Genomic DNA, 21,244 nt, shown 5'->3' with positions numbered 1-21,244 from the left:
AGTGCCCGCTCCCAGCCACCGCAGCCTCGATCTGCTGGGCTCTGGCGATCCTTCCGCCTCAGCCTTCCAAGTAGCTGGAACTACAGCCTCGCGCTACCACACCTGGCTAATTTTTTGATTTATTGTAGAGATGAGGTCTTGCCAAGTTGCCCAAGCGGGTCTCGAACCCGTGGGCTCAGGCAATCCACTCACCTCAGCCTCCCAAAGGCGCGGGATTACAGGCTGAGCCACTGAGCCCGGCTTGCTTACACATATTTTTAAGTTATCAAAAGAAATTCAATTTTACTGCAATTGAGAGTTGTGCTGCCATCAAGTTATTTCTTATTGCCAATATGAGTCACATTATTGGTACCCTGGTCTCCTCTCTTTCTTGTCACAAAAAAAATCTTTGTTGCCTTCTAAAAGTTATAGTAAACTAGTTTTAGAAAATAACACAAGCTGTATTCATGAAATTCCATAATCCTAGTATTCAATAATCTATAACAGTGCTGTATATGCCTCTCAGCTACAAGAAAAGCATGGTTTATGTTTGTGAGCACTAAATATATCTCAGAGTTCAAGGACTCATTGTTTGAAACATAAGAAAAAGTTATGCGAACATTAGTCAAAAATTTGCTGTGACAGAAAATTCACCTTTGAAAATTCTGGCAGTCAAGTCAGAATTAAACATCTCATTAGCTCTAATTTACTTAAAATTCTTTAAATCTTCTTTAATTATGTATCCATCATTTGAATAGAATAAATTGTTTTCTGAGAAAAACTCTTGATTGTGCAAATATGCCCTTGACCTATGTCCATGCACAGCAACTCCTTCAATTTTAAAAATAGAGAATATGCCTTATCCTCAGTATATTATGGTCCATAACTTTGTCCTTAATCAACTTTATAGATTTTTTTCACTCTCACGATTTTCTATGGAGTTTAGCCTAAAACAACTTGTAATGCAACACTCAAGGAAATATTGGTTGTAAGAACAATGAAAATAAAGAAGGCTAACTCATAGTAAAAGAAGTTACTCAAACCTCTAGTTTAAGTAACATAATTTGTCAATCTGTGTACCAGACTTACCACAAATGTTTATTTGGCTTTTGGCCAGTACTTCAACTAGTTTGGGATAATTTTATGAAGGACATGTAGTGTTAAGTTCAGCATAGATAATTCCATTCACCTTAAATTAATTGCATCTTGAAATCAATTGAATATGATTTAAATATTCTGTTGTTTAGTGCATAAAATCGTTAGTGGCTTGTACCTAGACAACATAATTTGAACTTGAATCATTCAATAGAAGCAACAGTTCTGAAACTCATTATTACATCCACTTTTGGGTAAATAATGAGATTTGTGAAGTACCTTGTATAATGTTATATGTCTACTTCAAAATTTGTTGACTACTCAAAGGAAATCTTCCCCTCAGATTTCAGAATCAGTACACTTGTGTTTATTGTGAGTAAAATATTTTATTTTATAATACAACTGATTATGCTTTTTTTTTTTGCCTTCTTATCTGAGAAGCTAAAAAAATAGTTATGTCATTTCAATGAAGAAAAGGAGAATTTTAAGATGGTAAAAACTATGCCATGTATGTTGTAGATATGGATTTGAATGTCTTCACTATGTCTTTTTATTTGAATTTCAGAATGTTATACATCATGAATACTTAGGAACAAAACAGAGACTGGAGTAATAACCTGGTGGTTTATTTGAGTAGTTTTTAATTTTTAAAATCTATATTCTCCTTCAATCAAGAAAATAGAAGTGAGGTATAAATGAATAAGTATAAGAGAATACAACTTCTGCTGACCAAACTTTAGCAACAGTAAGAATATGTTCCCATACAACCAGGTTAAATTGAAGTTATCTGCAAAGCTCTTCCACCTTGAGGTGCTAAGTATTTTATGTAAGAACTTGAGTAGCTGTTATATGGAAAGAAAAATGTTGGCAATTTTGATAGCTTACATATGACAATTTGATTGAGAGTTCTAATATCCTACATGTCTATGAAGCCACCATTATCTACTTTCTCTCTACCTTGGAGTTTTTATGTTGGGAGGTATTTTGTTTGTTTGTTTAACAGATGATTTTATTTGGGGCTCTATCTTAGCTAAAATATTCTTAATGTGTTATCTTCTGCCCTTTCTGCTATCATTTTGGTCATTTTCAAAGACCACTTTTATTTTCTGACTACAAACATTCATATTTTGCATAAAATATTCACATCTAACCATCCATATGTATAATCAACATTTCTTAGTCCCAATGAGCAGTAAGTTCAATAGTTACAAAGTGTTGCTGAGGGTGCATACAGATACAAGATTTCTAGTAAGTGTGAAAGTCCTTCCCAAAACACTGTCCTTGCATACTGAGTTATATATTACTTGTACTTTATTTTTCCTCACTTATATATTTTATTTTGAATCATTTAACAATGTGAAAAATGCAAAGTAAGTAAATGTAAGCAAGGACATTTGCATACAAAGTCCTAAATATGTTGTAACTTAATTGGGCAAATAAAATAATAATTTGTCAAAAAATTATGAAAATTTCCTATTTCATCATTTTTTGGATAAGCCAAATTTTCCCATTAATCCAAAATTAGTCAAAAAGTGAACTACATAGTCAAGGAAAACACGTGGAAATAAATGTTGACATATATTTCAAAGTATTATTGACATTTATCGGGCATGGATCTGTAAAAACTGAAAATGTATATATTAGACAAAATGCAAAATATTTTTTTTACAATTCTTCTGATAATATTAAAATTCCATTACCAGTCTTCAGAATTTCTATATGAATTTTTTATTCTGCATTATCCTTTCCTTTCACCACTCTTAAATATCTCTTTAGAGAAGAAGAAAAAACGGGTCAGACAAATACATCAAACTCATAAGTGCCATTCGGCTAGAATATTTTTTCTGTCTGTGTTCTCATTATAAATTTTCCACACATGCGGGGGAAGTAAATTCTTCAGTAAAGGTGACAAAAATGGTAATTTATAGAAGTCTTAGAAAGAGTACAATAATAGAAGTTGTTCCGCAGGTTTTTGTTTGCTTGTTTCAGTTGCTTTTTGTTCATACTATCCACAAATAGTATTATCTCTATCAAATTTTAAGTAGAAATATTTTTAAAAGTCAAAATGAAATTAAAATGGCATTTTCAAAAATATGCATTATTTAGAAACATTTATGAAGTTGGTACTTTAGTTTCTTCAATTGTAAGATAAAGTTGAATATTGTGAGGTGTAGCTAAGAGGTGTGTTAAAAAATCTTGAAAATGCTAAATATTGAACATGTATAATTTTAAAATAATTCTTCATCAGATAAATGCGACACAAAATCACACTTTAAATTATCAAGTTATGAAATGATGAATTTCCAAGCCTGAAGATGACACTTTAAGTAGAGCTATGATCAATCACAAATAATTCTACATTGAAGTGTCATCTGTAGACTTCCTCCAAATGACTCATAATGCCATGTACAAGGAAATTAAGTGTAAGAAAAAAAAATTATATATGGTGCCAGTTGGTAATAGGTCAATGGAAGGTCATGTTTTTCACTTAATATGGCAATGACATAAATACATATGATCAGTGTGGTCTCTAATATTAAGCAAACAGAAAGAATGTTGACTAACCTAGATTTAGTAGGAAAAAATGTTGATATGGCCATGAGAAAATTAGACCACATTTTCACATCCTATAATTTTGTTGACCTTATGTTAGGGTGCCATGTATCTGACAGTAAATTGACTATCTGCCTGTCTCAAAATGCTGTTGTATTAATCAATTAAAACAAAATATTATAAATAATAAACATAATCTATAAGAAAACAAAATTGCAAATTAGTAGTTTTAAAAAATGCACCACTATACATGCATATCAAATCATACATATGCATTAAAAGTATTATTGGCCAAGCATAGTGGCTCAAACCTGTAATCTCAGCACTTTGGGAGGCCGAGGCGGGTGAACTACCTGAGTCCCCGGGTTTGAGGCCAGCCTGGGCAACATGGTGAGGCCTTGTCTCAACAATAAATCAAAAAATTAGCCAGGCATGGTACTGTACTACTTGGAAGGCTGAGGCGGAAGAATCGCCAGAGTCCAGCAGCTTGACGCTGGGGTGGCTGTGAGCGTGCCACACGGAGTGAGACTTAAACTCAAAAAAAATGTATTAAAATAGTATTACAATACTGAAACATATAATAAATTGTACTCAGAATTAATAGATGTTTGATGAACAAACTGATTATTCTCTTCCCAGTTCTCAGGATTTATCTTCATTTTTATGAAAGGTTTTGCACAAGATTTGAAGAAACTTAAAAATACATATGACGAAAAATCATTATAATTGAGTGCTTACTATATACTAAATATTATGCTAAACCAGCTTAAGTAATTTTTTTAAACACAATCTTTTCACTTAAATAATATTAACTTTCCTTTTTTATAGTTGAGAAATCTTAAGACTTCATTAAGGCTAATTAATTTGACCAAGATTCATAACTGTGAAATGGGAAAGTCCAAGGGATATTAAAAGTATTAATAAGAAGCAAGAAACGGGTGACAATTAGACTAAATGTTCAACAATCAGAATGAACACTGGGCTGCCCATATCACAATGAGTAGTAGTTGAATATTAATTTGGGTGAAGGCCAAAATAAATTCCAGATATCAGGTATTAAATTTTACACACTGCACTCTACTGCCTCACAATCACAAAATAATAAAGTATGCACATGTTTTGGAATTAAAGGTATAAAAATTGTAAGAAAATATATCCAACTTTCTGATTAATGTTGAGAAATATATAGCATGTACCCTGAACAATTGGTAGAGTGGAATATGATTCAGTTACTGGCTTCTAGCAACCAAAGTAGAGGAAAGCGTAAACATTTTTAAGACTGAGAGCAGCAGTAAGATAAAATCCAAACAGATCTTTAAGGAAGCAAGGTTGCTTATGACACCTAGAGATTGTTTTTACTTAGAAACTCTGAAAGTAATTGTGAGTTATGTTGCGGTACATATATAAACCCTACTATACAGTTATTTCTTTTGCAGTTCGCCTATTAAATCTCACAGCACAAAACCAAAATACTGTCCAATAAACAACAACAAAAAGATGTACAATATTATCAAATATATATATTTAATCTATTTTGGTATAATATTATTTTCCAAATGATTATTATAAGATAGTATTCAATGTTTTACACATAAACACATTTTACAAAAACACACAAATGCAGACGAGGTTTCATGCTAAAATGATGGAAAGGTAGGGATACCATGGTGTTATACAACTAATTCTATTTATCTTATTTTTCTTATTTTTACTTTTTTACTTATGCATATAGAGGTTGCTTAAACATCCTGTGAAAATTGCTTAAATTGATATTTTAAAATAATTAGTAATAATAATACATAAAAGGAGTCTTTGAAGGCTTTACTTCTTAAACTGAAAATAGAATTTTCCATCAAGTAAAAGCCCTAAGTCTAAAACTAATATTCTACTAATGTGCTTGCATAATTCATGCCACCTGAATTAAGTCAGTCATAAAAATGAAACAATAATTTACTTTTCATTACAATAAAAATCTGGAAGAGAGTTTAGATGCCAAAGTCCAGGCTGTATATATTTATATACACTTTGTAATAGTAAAGCAGGACATTAAACATCTCAGTGCCTATTTGTGGTGTGTATATTTATTTCATTCAAAGGTTTGGCAGTAAGCAGAAGCTATCTTAACATTTCCTTGCATGTGCAAAGACTTTAATTAACTTCAGTGGCAAACAAACCTTTTTTTTTAGCAAGGAAGTTAACTCTTCAGTATGATTAAAGGTCTGCCATTTGGCAGTTTAATTTTCTATCCTTTTTCTTAATACCACTACTAGATGGACAGCTTACTTTATTTAAACCTTGTTCTTATCAGTTCCCTACAGGACCTGGCACTTTGTTAGTAGTGCAATTCTATCTCCCATATTTGTTAGACCTCTATTTTCTTACACATCAGTGAACACAGTATATTTCAAGTATGTCAGGATAGCAGGGACTATGTAAGAGATAAATGAAGAGAAAATTTCTATCAGTCTAAAGCAACTTTAAAATATGGTGAACCTCAGTGCATCCTTTTCAAATATATTATATATATTTTATTTTCAAAATGTGATCATCAATTTTTGGCTAGGACTGAAATCCTCTGTGTGCAGATGCATGCAAAATCAATATAGTAGCTCTCAAAATTTGTTTTGCTCCATTTCCAGGTGAGGAAATACTAGGCTGTGTATATTGAAAGTACGTTTATGCCAAAAGAAAATAACAAAATATAGTTATTTTAATTGCTAAATTCGAACGTCTTTTAAAGTTAGGGAATGTGTTAATTCAGCATATTGTTTTTCATAGCTCATCATAAAGCATAACACATAGTAGGCATGCAATACAATTTGAGAGTGACTCAGTGCATTCATGAGACAAGGACCATTAAGCAATAATGTGCTTAGTTATCAGGCACCATTGCTACCTGCAGGGAACCAGCATTAGATTAGGAGAAACTATGAGCCAAGTCTGCACTGAACCCACTATATAGTAATGTGGGCGTCAATTTAAGCTACTCAAACTATTTTGGGAGAAGTACAGTTATGAGTCCAATTAACTCTTGTCATAACTCATATTCTACAAAAGGGGAGCAATGTGAAGAGAAAACACACTTCAATTTGTGTTCTGACATTCCTTTCCAATAACAGAGTCAACACTAACTACTGAGTTATATCAGGCTACTTTATCTCACTGACTGGGGTACATTAAAACCTTCAGAGGCCTTGAGCATATATCTGCATCCTCGTATTAATTTGAAACAGACTAAGACCTATGTGATTTATCTCAAGATGATTTTATCAATGCTTATTTGAAATATGTAATTCTCAGAACATATTTTGGTTATGCTGGTTTGCCCATGCCTAGCATAGAAAAATATTCATCTGTAAAATCAATAACATTTAGGATAGAATATCTAAAGTTCTATACATCTCTAACTTTCTAAGTGTTTTGAGCATAGAGTAATAAGAAACTGTGAATCTTCATTATTCTTTTTTTCTCTCACTTCATGCTGTTTAGGTTGATTCACAGAGTAACCCCAGAACAACTCTGACTTTACAGACGACTAATAAATAAATAATACATTTCAGTTGAGTAAGACTACAGAACAGAGGCTCTGTTGTGTTTAGGAATCTGTTTTAAAAGCTGTTTTTAAGTCCACTTGTCATTACATATCTAAGAATGCCAAGTAGATAGTGATACATAGATTTTCCTACTTTTGAAACTAAAGACCTTTTTGATTATGTTCTGCTCCAATAATTCTAAGCATTATCAAATTTGTTTAGTTTATGACATTGTAATCTGTATTCTACCATTTTTTTATGAAGAAGGTTTCAGATCAGATGGTCACTGTGCCCCTTAACTCAAAATGGGGCTACATACAAATAAATGTATTGTAAATTAAAGAGCATCTGTATATAATTTATATCTTATCTTCTCCTAATACATAGTGTGACCCCATTTATGCAATAAGTGATCAAATATTGTTTAGAGAATTATGGTTTGAAAAACTGACATACAATTATCTTGAAAAACCAATATACTTTTTTACAATTACTGATATACACTCAGGATTGCAACTAAGTTTTTCACTTAAAAGTTAAGAGACCAGTTATAAAAGGACACTACTTTATATTACACACTGTTGCTAAAATGGGCCTTTGCTCTCTACAAATGGCGAAGATCACAAGCAGATTTTCTGGTAGAAAACTACAAAGAAAACCCAGTAGGAGCTGGGCAGATTAGGTCATGCTTAAAAACCCAGAACTTTGGGAGACTGAGGTTGGAGAATTCCCTGAGCTCAGGAGATCGAGATCAACCTGGATAACAGAGCAAGAGCTTGTCTCTACCAAAAAAAAATTAAAAAATTAGGCAGGTATAATGGTGTGTCCTTATAGTCCCAGCTACTCAGGAAGCTGAATTGAAAAGATCACTTGAGCCCTGGAGCTTGAGACTGTGGTGAGCGATGTTCCTGCCGCTACATTCCAGCCTGGACAACAGAGTGAGACCCTGCCGTAAATAAGTAAGTAAGTAAATAAATAAATAAATGAAAATGAAAGTTTAAAAGACAAAAACAGAATTGCTTAAACTATTAACTAAGAATTTAGAAAAGTGACATGAAACTCATATTAGATATACATCTATTACGAATACCATTGTAAATTTTCTTTCCATTTCTGAGCTACTACAATAAGTTAAAAAATTGATCTTATGGTGGCTTTTATTTTAAGAAAAGAAGCTAATTTTAACACTCCATTATGTGGTCTTCTGTGGTCATTATAGTTTTTATTATTATTATTAATTTTATTATTATTATTATTAATTTTATTTTTATTATTATTATTATATTATCCTAAATACTTACAAGAATATTTTCTTTAATTCTTTCAACCCTACTCTGTTTTACTTATTGCTACTAACCTATTCATTAGCATATGTTTTTTTCTTAAAAAAAATTTTTTTTATTCTTTTGAGCTATCACCACTGGTCTCTCCCCTTAGTACCAAGGTTATCTTTCCCATTTACCAGAAAAAAAAAGTCTAAATATTTGTTTTAGTTTATATTGAGACTCCAAAGTTCCTGATTTCATTACTTCCCATCTACTTTGCTGGACTTGGAATAAAAAGGAGTTAAATAACGTGTTTCTCATATCTTACTATGAGCAATTTTTTACTATATAAAATTATTTCAAAGATGATTGTTCTTTCTTCAAATCAAAGATTATTAAACTATAATCATTAAAGCTTATCATAGTCAAACATTCCTTCCAAGCTACTACTCATTTATTCTTTTCCTTAATTTCGTCTAAGTTAATGAAATAGAATTAGGTATACATGGCTCTTTCAAATCCTACAGATTGTTCAGAATTCATGAAAAATCTTATCTGTTTAAATCTCCTTAAGGCATTTTGACCTATCTTTATTAAACACATTACTCCTACAACTAATAGTTAACTATCAGTTTTTGTCATAATTGATCCTCTTTTGTTTCTCCAGAGCCTCAGAAACCTTAAAATTAAAGAAAAAATCAATTGACTGATCTTTTACATATATCCCTGCTCATTCATTTTCTTTCTCCTTCTGGTATACATTTATTTTTAGCCTTCTTTAAAGAAAAGTCTAAGAGATTAAGTTAGCTAGATAGACACAGGTATAAATACCTCCTATTTTTCTCTTTCTGAACAAATGCTCACTTGATCTCTTCTATTATTATATTATATATAACAATATTTCATTACATTGAATATAGCAAAAAAAGATACGTATTTTAGATCATACCTACAATTTCTCAAGTATTGCCACACTAATTATTTTTCTTTCTCTGACACATTTCTGTAAACTCGCAATTGAAAATTTATTAACCACCAGGGACATATAGATATTGGAGCAAAGACCAAATTGGTGGTGGAAGTTGAGAGGTAGATTTGTTTCATGTCTGCCCACTACTAAGCAGAGCCAAATCTGGGTCATTATATTCAGCAGGGAGCCTTGAAACACCTTCCAACTTTGTACAGCAGGATGCTGAGTTTTTTTTGACCTAGTTCTACACATAGGAAATGCAAGGCTGCCAATCCATGGAGCCTGAAAGCGTTAGATCTATGTCTTTTTGTTCCTGGAAGGATTCCTAAAATGTTAGCTTCATGATTCTTCTCCTTCCAGGGAACAATAAAGTGATTATGTTTGCTACTTCTTGGCTCAGAAGCAAATGCTCCTTCATATGACTATTTCAGTCTGTATGCAAATTGAAATTGACCAAGATAGCCTTAATATTTCCCTCAGTTTGACTAAACTTTGGACAGACTTTTTCCTGACTCTAGGCCTGACATCTCTTTTCTTAGAGTATTCACTTTAGAAAACATGGAATTGTAAATATTTTTCTCTATCTCTTCGAAATATAAGTCTTTTTGAAAGTCTCTTGTCAGTTTTACAATCCACTTCTCTAATCCCAAAAGATATATCTTTGAAATGTAAACATCAAGAGAGAGAGCTCTCCTATCTCTCATTTTCTGTAGGATGGTAAAAGCCTAACTTATGTGGACACTTGTATCAAGTTGTAAAACTGACACATCAAAAAGATGGAAAAGTTTATTTTTCCCTTAGTAGAACCAGTTAGCAAACACAGATGGCCTATGTTTCCTTTCACTCTAGCACTTAAAAAATTATCCTACCCTTTGTTTCAGCAGAGTTAAGTTCAGACTGTGTCCTGGTCTTTCTCCCCTATTGCATTAGCCTTAAATAAAGTCTTGCTTACCTGTTTAACTTCATCTAGTACAAATTTTGTTTTGTTAAAATATTATTCAGAAATCATTGAGGCCAGAAAAATGTGTCTTCCCTTAACATTACTGCACTGAAATTCAGTACCTAGATCATGCACACTTTTCTTGTCCAAGAAGCTTCATGTACTTAGTATTAGCAAATGTCTCTCCATGACAAATCAAAAAGGACAGATTCCCTTTAGTTCCAGGGCCTTTTGGCTTCAATGGCTGATCTTCATGATGCCATTTCTTGTTTTTCCTGATACCACAAATTTTGCAAAAATATAACCCTTTAAACTAGGGTCCTGCTGCTTTGACATTCTGGCCCTTGCCTGATTTTTCTCTTCTCTTATAACACCAGAGTTAATAATTCAAGAGAAATGAAAGATAGAACATTTCTAAGAAATATTACATCAAACAAACCATCAATTCATAAATCTGCCTTCGTTTCTTGCACAAGATTTTATTATGTTTCCTTTCTAATCTTGAAGAGTTATTAAAACATTTTAAATAAACGTGTCTCGATAATGACTTAAACAACAAGTTTTCTGCCTTTTGTCTTTTAACGTTTGTATTATGCAATATTGATTCCCTTATCTAACTTTTCACTTGATCTGTGAGCTTCTGGAGGGCAAATATATGGCTTACTTATTACTTTAACATCCAGATATACAGTTAATAGTTGCACATTGAGAAACATTAAACAAATGTTTACTAATATAGCAAAATTATTTTAATGCACTAAAAATAACACTGTACAAAGACCAATAGAAAATATCAACACAGTAGATCAGAAATAAAAGCTTGAAAATAATTATTTTCACAACTCCAAGTATCTTTATTGTGTTTCCATCTAAGTTTGTGAAGTCAAATTAAATGTTTTGTGAAAGTTTAAACATTGAAATAGCACACTACAAGGAAAAAAAATTTTGAACTCATAATTTCTAAAAGAAATACTATTAGAATCATTTTCCTATTCCTAGCAAGTACAGTAATAAACAAATTACTATTTAATAATTAGTATCCTAGTATTCTTCCTGTTCCTCTCTCAAGTTCATTCCATTAACTATTTATTTACTTATTTAATCTGGTTTAAATATATATCTCTTTGTGGATGAAAATAATGCACATGTATGCATATATGCATTTGTGATTCCAGTGAAAAATAAAAAGTTAGTCTGACTTTTATCTATTAAATAGTCTTCAATTGAAAAAACAAAAATACAGGCTAAGGTTTTTTTTTAAGATTTACTCATCCTGTACTTACCCTGTACTTAAAAAACAGAGCTAAAATTCATGACATCAGTGTGATGTCATAATTCTTGTACTGTACCTGTGTATGCAAATTGTACAAGGTCCCAGAGGGCATTGGGGTCTATGCCTTCCATCTTGATTTCCTCTTGCTTGGCTTCACAAACATCACTGGTAAACATGGCCGCAAAATAGTCGGAGACTGAACTCAGAACGAGCCTGAAAGAATCATAGGATCTAATTTAGGCCATGAATGTAAAGCATAAAAACACTTAAATGTTAACCAGAATGCAAAAAGGCAGAACACAAAATCAATCAATCAACACATTTATTTGTTTACTGCCTTACGAATTGTACTTTCAAAAACTGATTCAAGAAATCCTGTCCCACTTTTTAGTCACAGAACATTTTCCTACAATTTCTTTTATCATTTTTAAGATTATTTTTCTCTCACATTTACAACTTTAATCTTTCAAAATAAGAATCAAATTTTATTTTTTCCCTTTTTACTGACCCACTTTTAACCTGATTTGACAAATTGAATTATGGAGTCATTTCTATCACGATTATGGAGTACTGAAGGTATATTGTTCTGTCTCTGAAATTTCTGTCTTTTTTTTGCCTATTTGTTTGTTCTTGTGCCAATAAAATATTTTTTTAGCAATCAATAAAGTAAATCCTTTCCTTTCTAAATTTAACTATTAATAAAGTTTGATTCTTTAATAAGTGGAGTTTTGAACTTTGAATTTTTAAATAATTTTGTGAGGTTTTTCAAATAATTACTATGGGATTTCAATTTAAGATACTTATTTTATTTGAGGAGTGTTGGAATGTTTTCCACATAAATATAAAATATCTATCCAAAAATAAAAAACATTTATCCATATATTCATGATATCTTGTCGGCTTTTTTTCAAATTTTAAAGTTTTTCTTAAAATTGCTTTATATAATCTAGGTTGACATAAAATTTACAGTTTTGTTGGCATTTGGTAAGGTATTATTATTATTTTTTTGACTTGGAGTCTCACTGTCACCCAGGCTGAAGTGCCGTGGCGCAATCACAGCCACCCCAGCGTTGACCTGCTTGAGCTCCAGCAATTCTTCCACCTCAGCCTTCCAAGTAGTCATAACTACAGGAACGCGCTACCACGCCTGTCTAATTTTTGATTTATTGTAGAAAGAGGTCTCGCCTAGTTGCCCGGGCTGGACTCGAACCCATGGTCCCAGGCAATCCACTCGCCTTGGTCTCCCAAAGTGGTGGGATTACAGGCTGAGCCACCAAGCCTGACTGGTATTATTTTTAAATTCCATTTTTTAATGAGAATTTACTAATTGGAAATATTGATCTGTTGCTTTCTGATAGATTATTTTACTTGTTTTTTTACTCTTTTTTAAAACTATTTTTATGTTTCCTTTTTTTTTCATTTTGATAGAAGACTATATTATCTGCAAATAATGTTTTTTGTAATATGTTTCTTTTCATTCTCTATAATTTCTTTTTTCCCCTTTGTTTTCAGTCTCATCTACCACTTCCAATTCTGTGTTAAATAGTAGCTGGTCACAGAAAACAAATTTATGTTTTTCTCTACATGAAAAGGAATACATCTAGTTTCTCCTTTCGTATGATGCTTGCTGAATGTATTTGGTATGCAAGCTTTTAAGTTTAGAAGACCCCTTAAATTTCTAGCTTTCCAAAAAGCTTTTATAATCTAATGGTATTAAATTTCATAATTTTATGAATTTTTAATATTAAAATTTACTTTAAAATTTTTCTCAAGTATAATAAAAGTAATAAATCTATAATTTTTCTTTATTGAATTTTCCTTATCTGGGTTTTAATCAAGATTACACTAGCCTCATAAAATGAACTGGGAGTTACAACTCTCTTGCTTTTTGAATAACAAATTTTAGAAAAAAAACTATTATTTTTTCTTGAAGATGTTCTAAAACTTACCTGAAAACCATCTAGGTTTGGCTATTTCTGGAATTGCAGGTCTCTCAATACTATTTTCATTATTTAATGAGACACAAGGTTTATTTCTGTGCTCTTTTTCTTCTTACATCAACATGTGCATTTTACATTTTTCAAGAATATATCATTCTGCTGATGCATAGGTTTTTATTTTTCTCTGTACATTTTTATTAATCTTGCGTTTATTACATCTCACTTATTAACATTCCAACATCGTGTGTGTGTGTGTGTGTGTGTGTGTGTGTGTGTGTAAAGTAGCTGCTCTAGAGCAAAAATCAGAAATGTATTTTCTGTAAAGGGCCAGCTTTTAATTATGTTAGATGTTTAGAATAATAAACATATTCTCTGTTGCATAATTTCCTTTTTGTTAAAATAACTTGATCAATTAAAAATGTAAAGATAGATGTTAGCTCATGATCTATCTAACATTGCACACAAAATTGAGACCCTACATGGACATTTGATGACCTTGTGTAGAAATCATTTTAACTAACAGCAGTCTACCAACAAATAAAATTACACTACTTTGTGGACATTTTAAGAAAATTGCAACATAATCTCTCCATTTACTCTCTTCTACTCAGCCAAGAATCTAATGGAAGAACAAACGTGATGGCCAAAATGTATTTACATTTACTGACTTCACATTTTTTGGTGTTCTTCATTCATTTCTAAGGAAGTGGGCTTTAATCTTGTATCCATATTGGAAGCAATATCTTTAGAAATTTTATAGAATAGATTTGAGGGCAAAAGAAATTATACAGTTTTCATTTACATAATGAAATTATGAATTTTTAGCTGCATGTGCAATATCTTATAGAAATTAATTTTACTTGATATACAAGTCTGGAGTGAGATTTTTTTTCCTCTGGGGGCTTGAAAGACAATCCTATTATTGTCTAGACACTTTTTTTTTATTGAGCTTTTGCTTCATTCTTTTCTTTTCCTGATGTAATATGTCCCTTATCTCTAATTGTTTGTATTCCTTTTTTCTCTTTATCTTAGGGATTTAGTTGTTTGGCTATATGTCCAGGTGGGGTTTACTTAATATTTAGTCAGCTGCTAATTTTCTAAGATTCCTGGAGTAGTGGGTAGATGTTTTTAAATTCAAACATTAAAACCTGTCTGTAAATAACTGCTAGGATTTTAATTTTGTTTGCTTTCTAATTCACACTGACTTTTTCTAGAACTCAAATTACATATAGGTTTCAACACCTGAGAATGCTTCTCAGCTTCTCAGATAATTGAGTCATAATTTACTTTATAGTCAATTTTTCTTTTACTCTGTGTTTTTTTTTTTTTTTAAGATGATTTCTGGTGACTTAAATTTCCTCAAAACTCTTTTGATATTCCTCATGAGTTTATTTACTATATCTTTTTCTATAATTATTTTAAATTATTTTCATAGTTACTTTCATTATTTTTTAAGTAATTTTAACACCTGGATCATCTCCAGGTCAGTTGCCATTGACTTATTTTCCTTTTGACCATGGATTACATTCTTCTACTCTTTCCCTATATTACTCATTTTGACTGTATAACAGACACTGTTCCTTCTCTGCCTCCCCCTAAATAAGTGGAGGCTAAGAAGGGAGAGGATCTTTTTAGAAATTATTATTTGTTTTATTTTGCTTTGTTTTGGTTGTTATTGGTATGTTCACAGCTCTTTTTGCATTTTTAAATAAAAAGTATAGGACAACCCTTTCAGATCCCCTCCCACTGTGGGAGTTTTCTGTCTCTCAATAAATCCTGCTTTATCACTTAAAAAAAAAAAAAAAAATATATATATATATATATATATATATGTATATATATAATTACTTTATTTGATTTACTGTTGCTTTTAATGGGAGTGAAGTTTTCACATACTTTACTATCCTAAGTGAAAGCAGAAATGTTTTGGAAAGTAAATAAGACACTTGTTAATATACTTTTATTTTTTAAGAGAAAGAATTATTTAAAAAGTGCACTATATTTAAGAGGTGCGTTTTTTACAGTTGTTTGAGTTAGCAATTCAGAATTTTGTTTGTTTGCTTGTTTGTTTAAAGTAGGATAGAAGAAATTAGTACATTTTCAATAATCATTGGGAAGGCTTATTCACTGATGGTGAATGAATACAAATACAGGCACACCTCAATTTATTATGTTTCACTTTTTTATGCTTTACAGATATTGCATTTTTTTTACAGATTGAATGTTTGTAGCAACACTGCATAAAGCAAATCTATCAGTGCCATTTTTATAACAGCAAGTATTTACCTCATGTCTCTGTCACATTTTGATAATTTTAGCAATTTTAACCTTTGAAACTGTTATTATATCTTTTATAATAATTTGTAATTACTGATTTTTGATGTTACTTTGTAATTGTTTAGGGGATACTATGAACCATGCCGGTATGATAGTAAACTTAATCAATATATGTTGTATGTGTTTTGACTGCTCCACTGACACATCATTCCTTCATCTTTCTCCTTCTTCTCCTTCCTTCCTATTCCCTGAAACACAATCATAGACCAATTAATAAGACTATAATAGCCTCTAAATGTCCAAGTAAAAGAAAGAGTCGCAAGTCTCTCTTCAAATCAAAAACTAGAAATGAATAAGCTTAGGGAGAAAGGCATGTCAAAACCTGAATAAACTAAAAAACTAGGTTTTTTGCACCAGTTAGACAAGTTGTACATGCCAAGGAAAAGCTATTTAAGAAATTATAAATGCTACTCCAGTGAACACACAAATGTTGAGGAAGTGGAACAGCCTTATACCAACAATAAGTGATCTGGATAGAAGACCTAAACAGGTACCATATTGCCTTAAGTCAAAGACTAATCTAGAGCAAGGTCCCAACTCTCTTCGATTCTATGAAAGCTGAAAGAGGGAGGAAAACTGCAGAAAAACAGTTCGAAGCTGGTAGAAGTTGATTCCATTAAGTTTAAGGAAAGAAGCTGTCTTCAAAACATGAAAGTACAACATAGAGCTGCAAGTGATGATGTAGAAGCTGCAGCAAGTTAGCCAGGAGATCTAGCTAAGATCTTAATGAAGATGTCTACACAAAACCACAAATTTTTAAAGTAGGTTAAACAGCTTTATACTGGAAAAAGGTGTCATTTATGACTTTCATAGCTATAGAGAAGAAGCTAAGGCCTGACTTCAAAGCACCAAAGGGTGGACTGACTCTCTCACTAGGAGTTAATGCAGTTGGTGACTTCATGTTGAAACCAATGTTCACTGACCACTCCAAAAATCCTAGGGCCCTTAAGAATTATACTAACTCTACTCTGCCTGTGTTCTATAAATGAGACCACAATGCCTAGTGACAGTACATCTGTTTGTAGCGTGGTTTACTGAATATTTTAAGCCCAATAATGAGACCTACTGTTTAGGAAAAAAAAAAAAATATATATATATATATATGTATATTATATATATTTAATGTTGCTACTCATTGAATATGCAGCTAATCACCCAAGATCTCTGATGGAGATGCACAAAGAGATGAATGTTTTTATGCCTTCTAGTACATCTATTTTGCAGCCTAGAGACTATGAAGCAATTTTGAACTGTAAATCTTATTATTTAAGAAATGCATTTCTTAAGTTTATAGCAACCATAGATAGTGATTCTTCTGATGGATCTGAGCAATGCAAATTGAAAATCTTCTGGAATAGATTGACCACTTGAAATGCCATTAATAATATTTGTAATTACATTGAGGAGGTCAAAATATCAATATGAATAGAAATTTGGAAAAAGTTGACTTATAAAAGACTCCTATGACATAGGGTTGATATTGGAGGTATTAATATAAATTATTTTTTCTTAACATAAAAATATAAAAAATACTTATAATTTGTGTGACTGTGTATGTGTGCATATCTACTTCTCAAAAGAAGACATACAAGCAGCCAACAGATACATTTACAAAATGCTCAGCTTCACTAGTTATCAAATAAATGCAAATTAAAGCCACACTGAGATACCACCTAACTCCAGTCAGGATGGGCATTATCAATAACTCAAATAATAACAGATGCTGGAGAGGATGAGGAGAAAAGAAAACACTTCTACACTGTTGGTGGGTGTGTAAACTAGTACAACCTCTGTAGAAAAGTGTGGTGAGTCCTAAAAGATCTAAAAATCAGCCTTTCATATGACCCCACAATCTCCCTACTGGGAATATACCCAGAGGAATTAAAATCATTCTCCGAAAAACATACTTGCACATGCATGTTTTTCGCAGCATTATTCACAATACCAAAAACATGGAACCAACTGTGCTGTCCATTGAAAGAGGACGGGATAAAAAACATCAGTATATATGCACGAAGGAATATTATGCAGCCGCAAAGAAGGACAAAATCATGAACTTCACAGAAACTTGGATGTGCTTAGAGTCTATAATACTGGGTGACCTATCACAGAAACAAGGAATTGAGTACCATACCACATATTCTCAGTCATATGCAGTTCTTGAATACTATAAGAAAGAGATTTGCAGTAGTTGGAAACTGCCAGGGGAGGGGAGGGTGAGATAGGCAGTAGTGGAAAACTGGCAGGGGCAGGGGGGAACACTTCATCAATGAGGGTACCTGAATAACGAACATTTGTACACCTAGCCCTGAATTGTACTTCACATCTTCAAAATAGAAAAAAAAATTAAAACTAAAAATATAAAAATAAAGGCTCCTGGAAAATGAATAGACTGTTGAACTGGAGCAAGGTAAACATAAAATGAACCTGGAATACTTTTTGTTCCAGAAAGTAAGAAAATGCTTAAAACCTACGGGGATATGTCAAAAAACGAAATGTGACGCTTACATCTGAAAGTAAAAAGCAGTAGTAAACTTTGTAATTTTTTTTCTGAAAAAACCATATGAGCCGGGCTCGGTGGCTCAGCCTGTAATCCCGCGCCTTTGGGAGGCTGAGGTGAGTGGATTGCCTGAGCCCGCGGGTTCGAGACCCACCTGGGCTGCGAGACCTCATCTCTACAATAAATCAAAAAATCAGCCGGGCGTGGTAGCACATGCCTGTAATTCCAGCTACTTGGACGGCTGAGGTGGAAGGATTGCCGGAGCCCAGCAGGTCAAGGTTGCAGTGGCCGGGAGCGACCACTGCACTCCAGTCTGGGTGACAGAGTGAGACTCCAACCCAAAACAAACAAACAAACAAACAAAAATACGCAAAAAGAAAAGAAAACAAGTCAGTACAAGATATTGCTATTTGAAAACTTTCATAATTTTCTAGTCACAAGAAATTTTTACATTTGTATATTTTGTGGTTTTTTAAAAATTTTATTTTATTTTAAAGATGTGGGGCACAATTCAAAATTAGGCAGATTAGTGGTCATCACATGGGTAAAATTTGATCCTCCCTCTGGTCCCCACTTCACCTGGTTTGAGAATGGGTACCCCAATTAGTGTTATGTGCCCTTCCCTCCTCTAGCAGCATCTCACTACTGCCAATCCCTTTCTTACAGTTTTATGATTAATGTTCAGGTTCCGTTTATGACTCAAAGCAAGTGGTATTCGGTTGATTTCACAACAACTTGGATGGATTTAGGGTCTATAATACTCAGAAGTCAGTTTAGCAGTTTTATCTGCTATGTATTTTACCTTTTAATTAATGTAAGCAAAAGGATGTGGTGAAATCTAACCTGAAGAAAATATTCCATAGACAATTTATATGTATAAGAAATGCTTTATAAAATTCATGGTTTTAAATATTTTATTAATACTAATGCTTGGGATGATAACATGTTAGAAATATTTAAAATGATTAGTTCCCTGTGCATTTAATTTATGCAGTTAGTAACCAACATGTCAACTCCTTATATTCCCAAAGTTTGACAAAATGATTAAGATGCAGATATATTTAAATATTTATTACATTCCCATTAGATAAATCAGTGTCAAATAATCAGTTTCATCAAGAGCACTTAATATAACATTGTATGATACAAAATAAACTATAATAAACCAAGGGATATATATCTTTCTAAGCATAAGTATATCAACATTAAGTCAACCAGTTTGATCTTACATATCAAATGTCTGCATTTGTAGAAAGGCCATTTCTCTATAAAGCAATATATGATGTGACCTATATTACTCAATTTTAAATAATAATATAAAATCTTCTCCATCACCTATAACATATTAATACTGCTTACTCAGTAAGAGAAATATAGAAGAGTTTATACTGAATTTAGATTTAGTGACATGTAAGATGTGAATTAAATTTTAGAAGAAGGATTTAATGCGTAGCAGAAAGGAATGCCTTTATATGTACATATTGAGCTTCTATCAATGCAAGAAAAGCAGGTTAAAAAAATGGATAAATAAGTGTATGCATGTGACCACTCGGGGAAATCTGTTATTGAGGTCACTACAAATTTATTTCCTTCCAAATCTATTAACTTTTTCTAAGTTTCACTTCAATTTATGATGATGTTTGACATTGTTAACCTCCCATTCTTTCTTCAAGTCAATTTTTTTTAGTTAAAACAGAGCAGACTTTCTTATCTCAGCTTACCTCTGATTCATTGACTTTTCTTCCTACTCTGACTTTTTAACTATCTCCTTGCCATATAGGTTTTCTTCAGGCCTCTAAATTTTTCCTTAACATTTGCTGTTTCAGAATCATTCTTGAGCATTATCTTAATTGCTATTGTTAGGATGGTTTTAAATCTAACTTTGTGTCTTGAATGCCTGTAGAACTGCTCATAAGATAGCCCAGTACATTGTATTATCCCTAAATTAAACTGAAAGTCATCTTACTGAGATTTTCTTTAATTTGTACTTCCTTGTTTCTAATAGGCACACTGCCAATACACGGAACTTCCAGAATAGAAATTATGACGTTATCAGTATGTTTTTTTTTTTCTACTTTGTTGCCTATATAAAATATGACACAAAGTCCATCTTTCTTTTTTATACTGGAACTTGTCATTGTCCTCTTTATGAGGCACAGTCATGTCCCCAGTAGCAGTGCTGTTATCACCCAACAGCAGCAAGATGCTTATTTTTTTCAAGAATTTCATTTGGCCCAATAGGAGCTGCCTTATTCCCAGGGTTTTCATGAGTTCCTGCTTCCTTCACTTCAATCCTCCTACTGTCACACTTCTTCCAGTTCTCAAGTTGTGGGAGGACCCAATGGCATTGACTAATAGAATCAGGGTATAAAATGCTGCCTCTTTGACTCAGGGTGTGACTAATTCTGCAGGAAATCATGCTCCAGAGCTTCTTGGGAGATAAAGATGAAGCAAGGCTGTATCCTTGATTTACCCCTACCTCTGCCCTATACTGCTTCCCTTTCTTCTGAGGATACTCTTTGAAGAAATCATACACACCTGAATTTCAGGTTCAAGCTCTATTACTGGGAAACTGACTTATGAAACTATTCTTCAAAATCTTGCTCAATTCATTTCTTTATGTTCATATAGTCCTATTTCATGCCTGGATTAACTAAAACAGCTTCCCAGATTATTAACTAGTTTTCTGCTGCACCTATCTTTTTGTATGCTTTCTAAAACTGTACCATATTTCAAAGCTATCTTTCTAAATTATGGCAGTCTATCATGGTTGTTTAAGGCAATACTTCTGTATGGGTCTGACTTCTATTTCCACCAATTAACTGCATAACTTAAATACATTTTAAAACTTCCCCTTGC

The 21,244-nt window shown here is 32.3% G+C and overlaps 1 protein-coding gene across 1 annotated transcript in view; it reads right to left on the bottom strand.

Annotated features, from left to right (window-relative positions):
* KLHL1 (kelch like family member 1) overlaps positions 1-21,244 on the bottom strand; it is a gene marked incomplete at its 5' end in the record, with an annotated part of 353,122 nt that overhangs the window by 325,962 nt on the left and 5,916 nt on the right. Inside the window, one exon of the mRNA XM_008052763.2 lies at positions 11,685-11,821. Within this exon, the coding sequence (XP_008050954.2) occupies positions 11,685-11,821 (137 nt within the window). The remainder of the gene's footprint in view (positions 1-11,684; positions 11,822-21,244) is intronic.

The sequence above is a fragment of the Carlito syrichta genome, unplaced genomic scaffold (genome assembly GCF_000164805.1).
Source record: "Carlito syrichta isolate Samal-C Ts95f unplaced genomic scaffold, Tarsius_syrichta-2.0.1 Scaffold287495, whole genome shotgun sequence".
Taxonomy (NCBI): Eukaryota; Metazoa; Chordata; class Mammalia; order Primates; family Tarsiidae; genus Carlito; species Carlito syrichta.
Note: the sequence above shows the minus strand (reverse complement) of the source record. Positions and strands in the feature narration are given on the sequence as shown.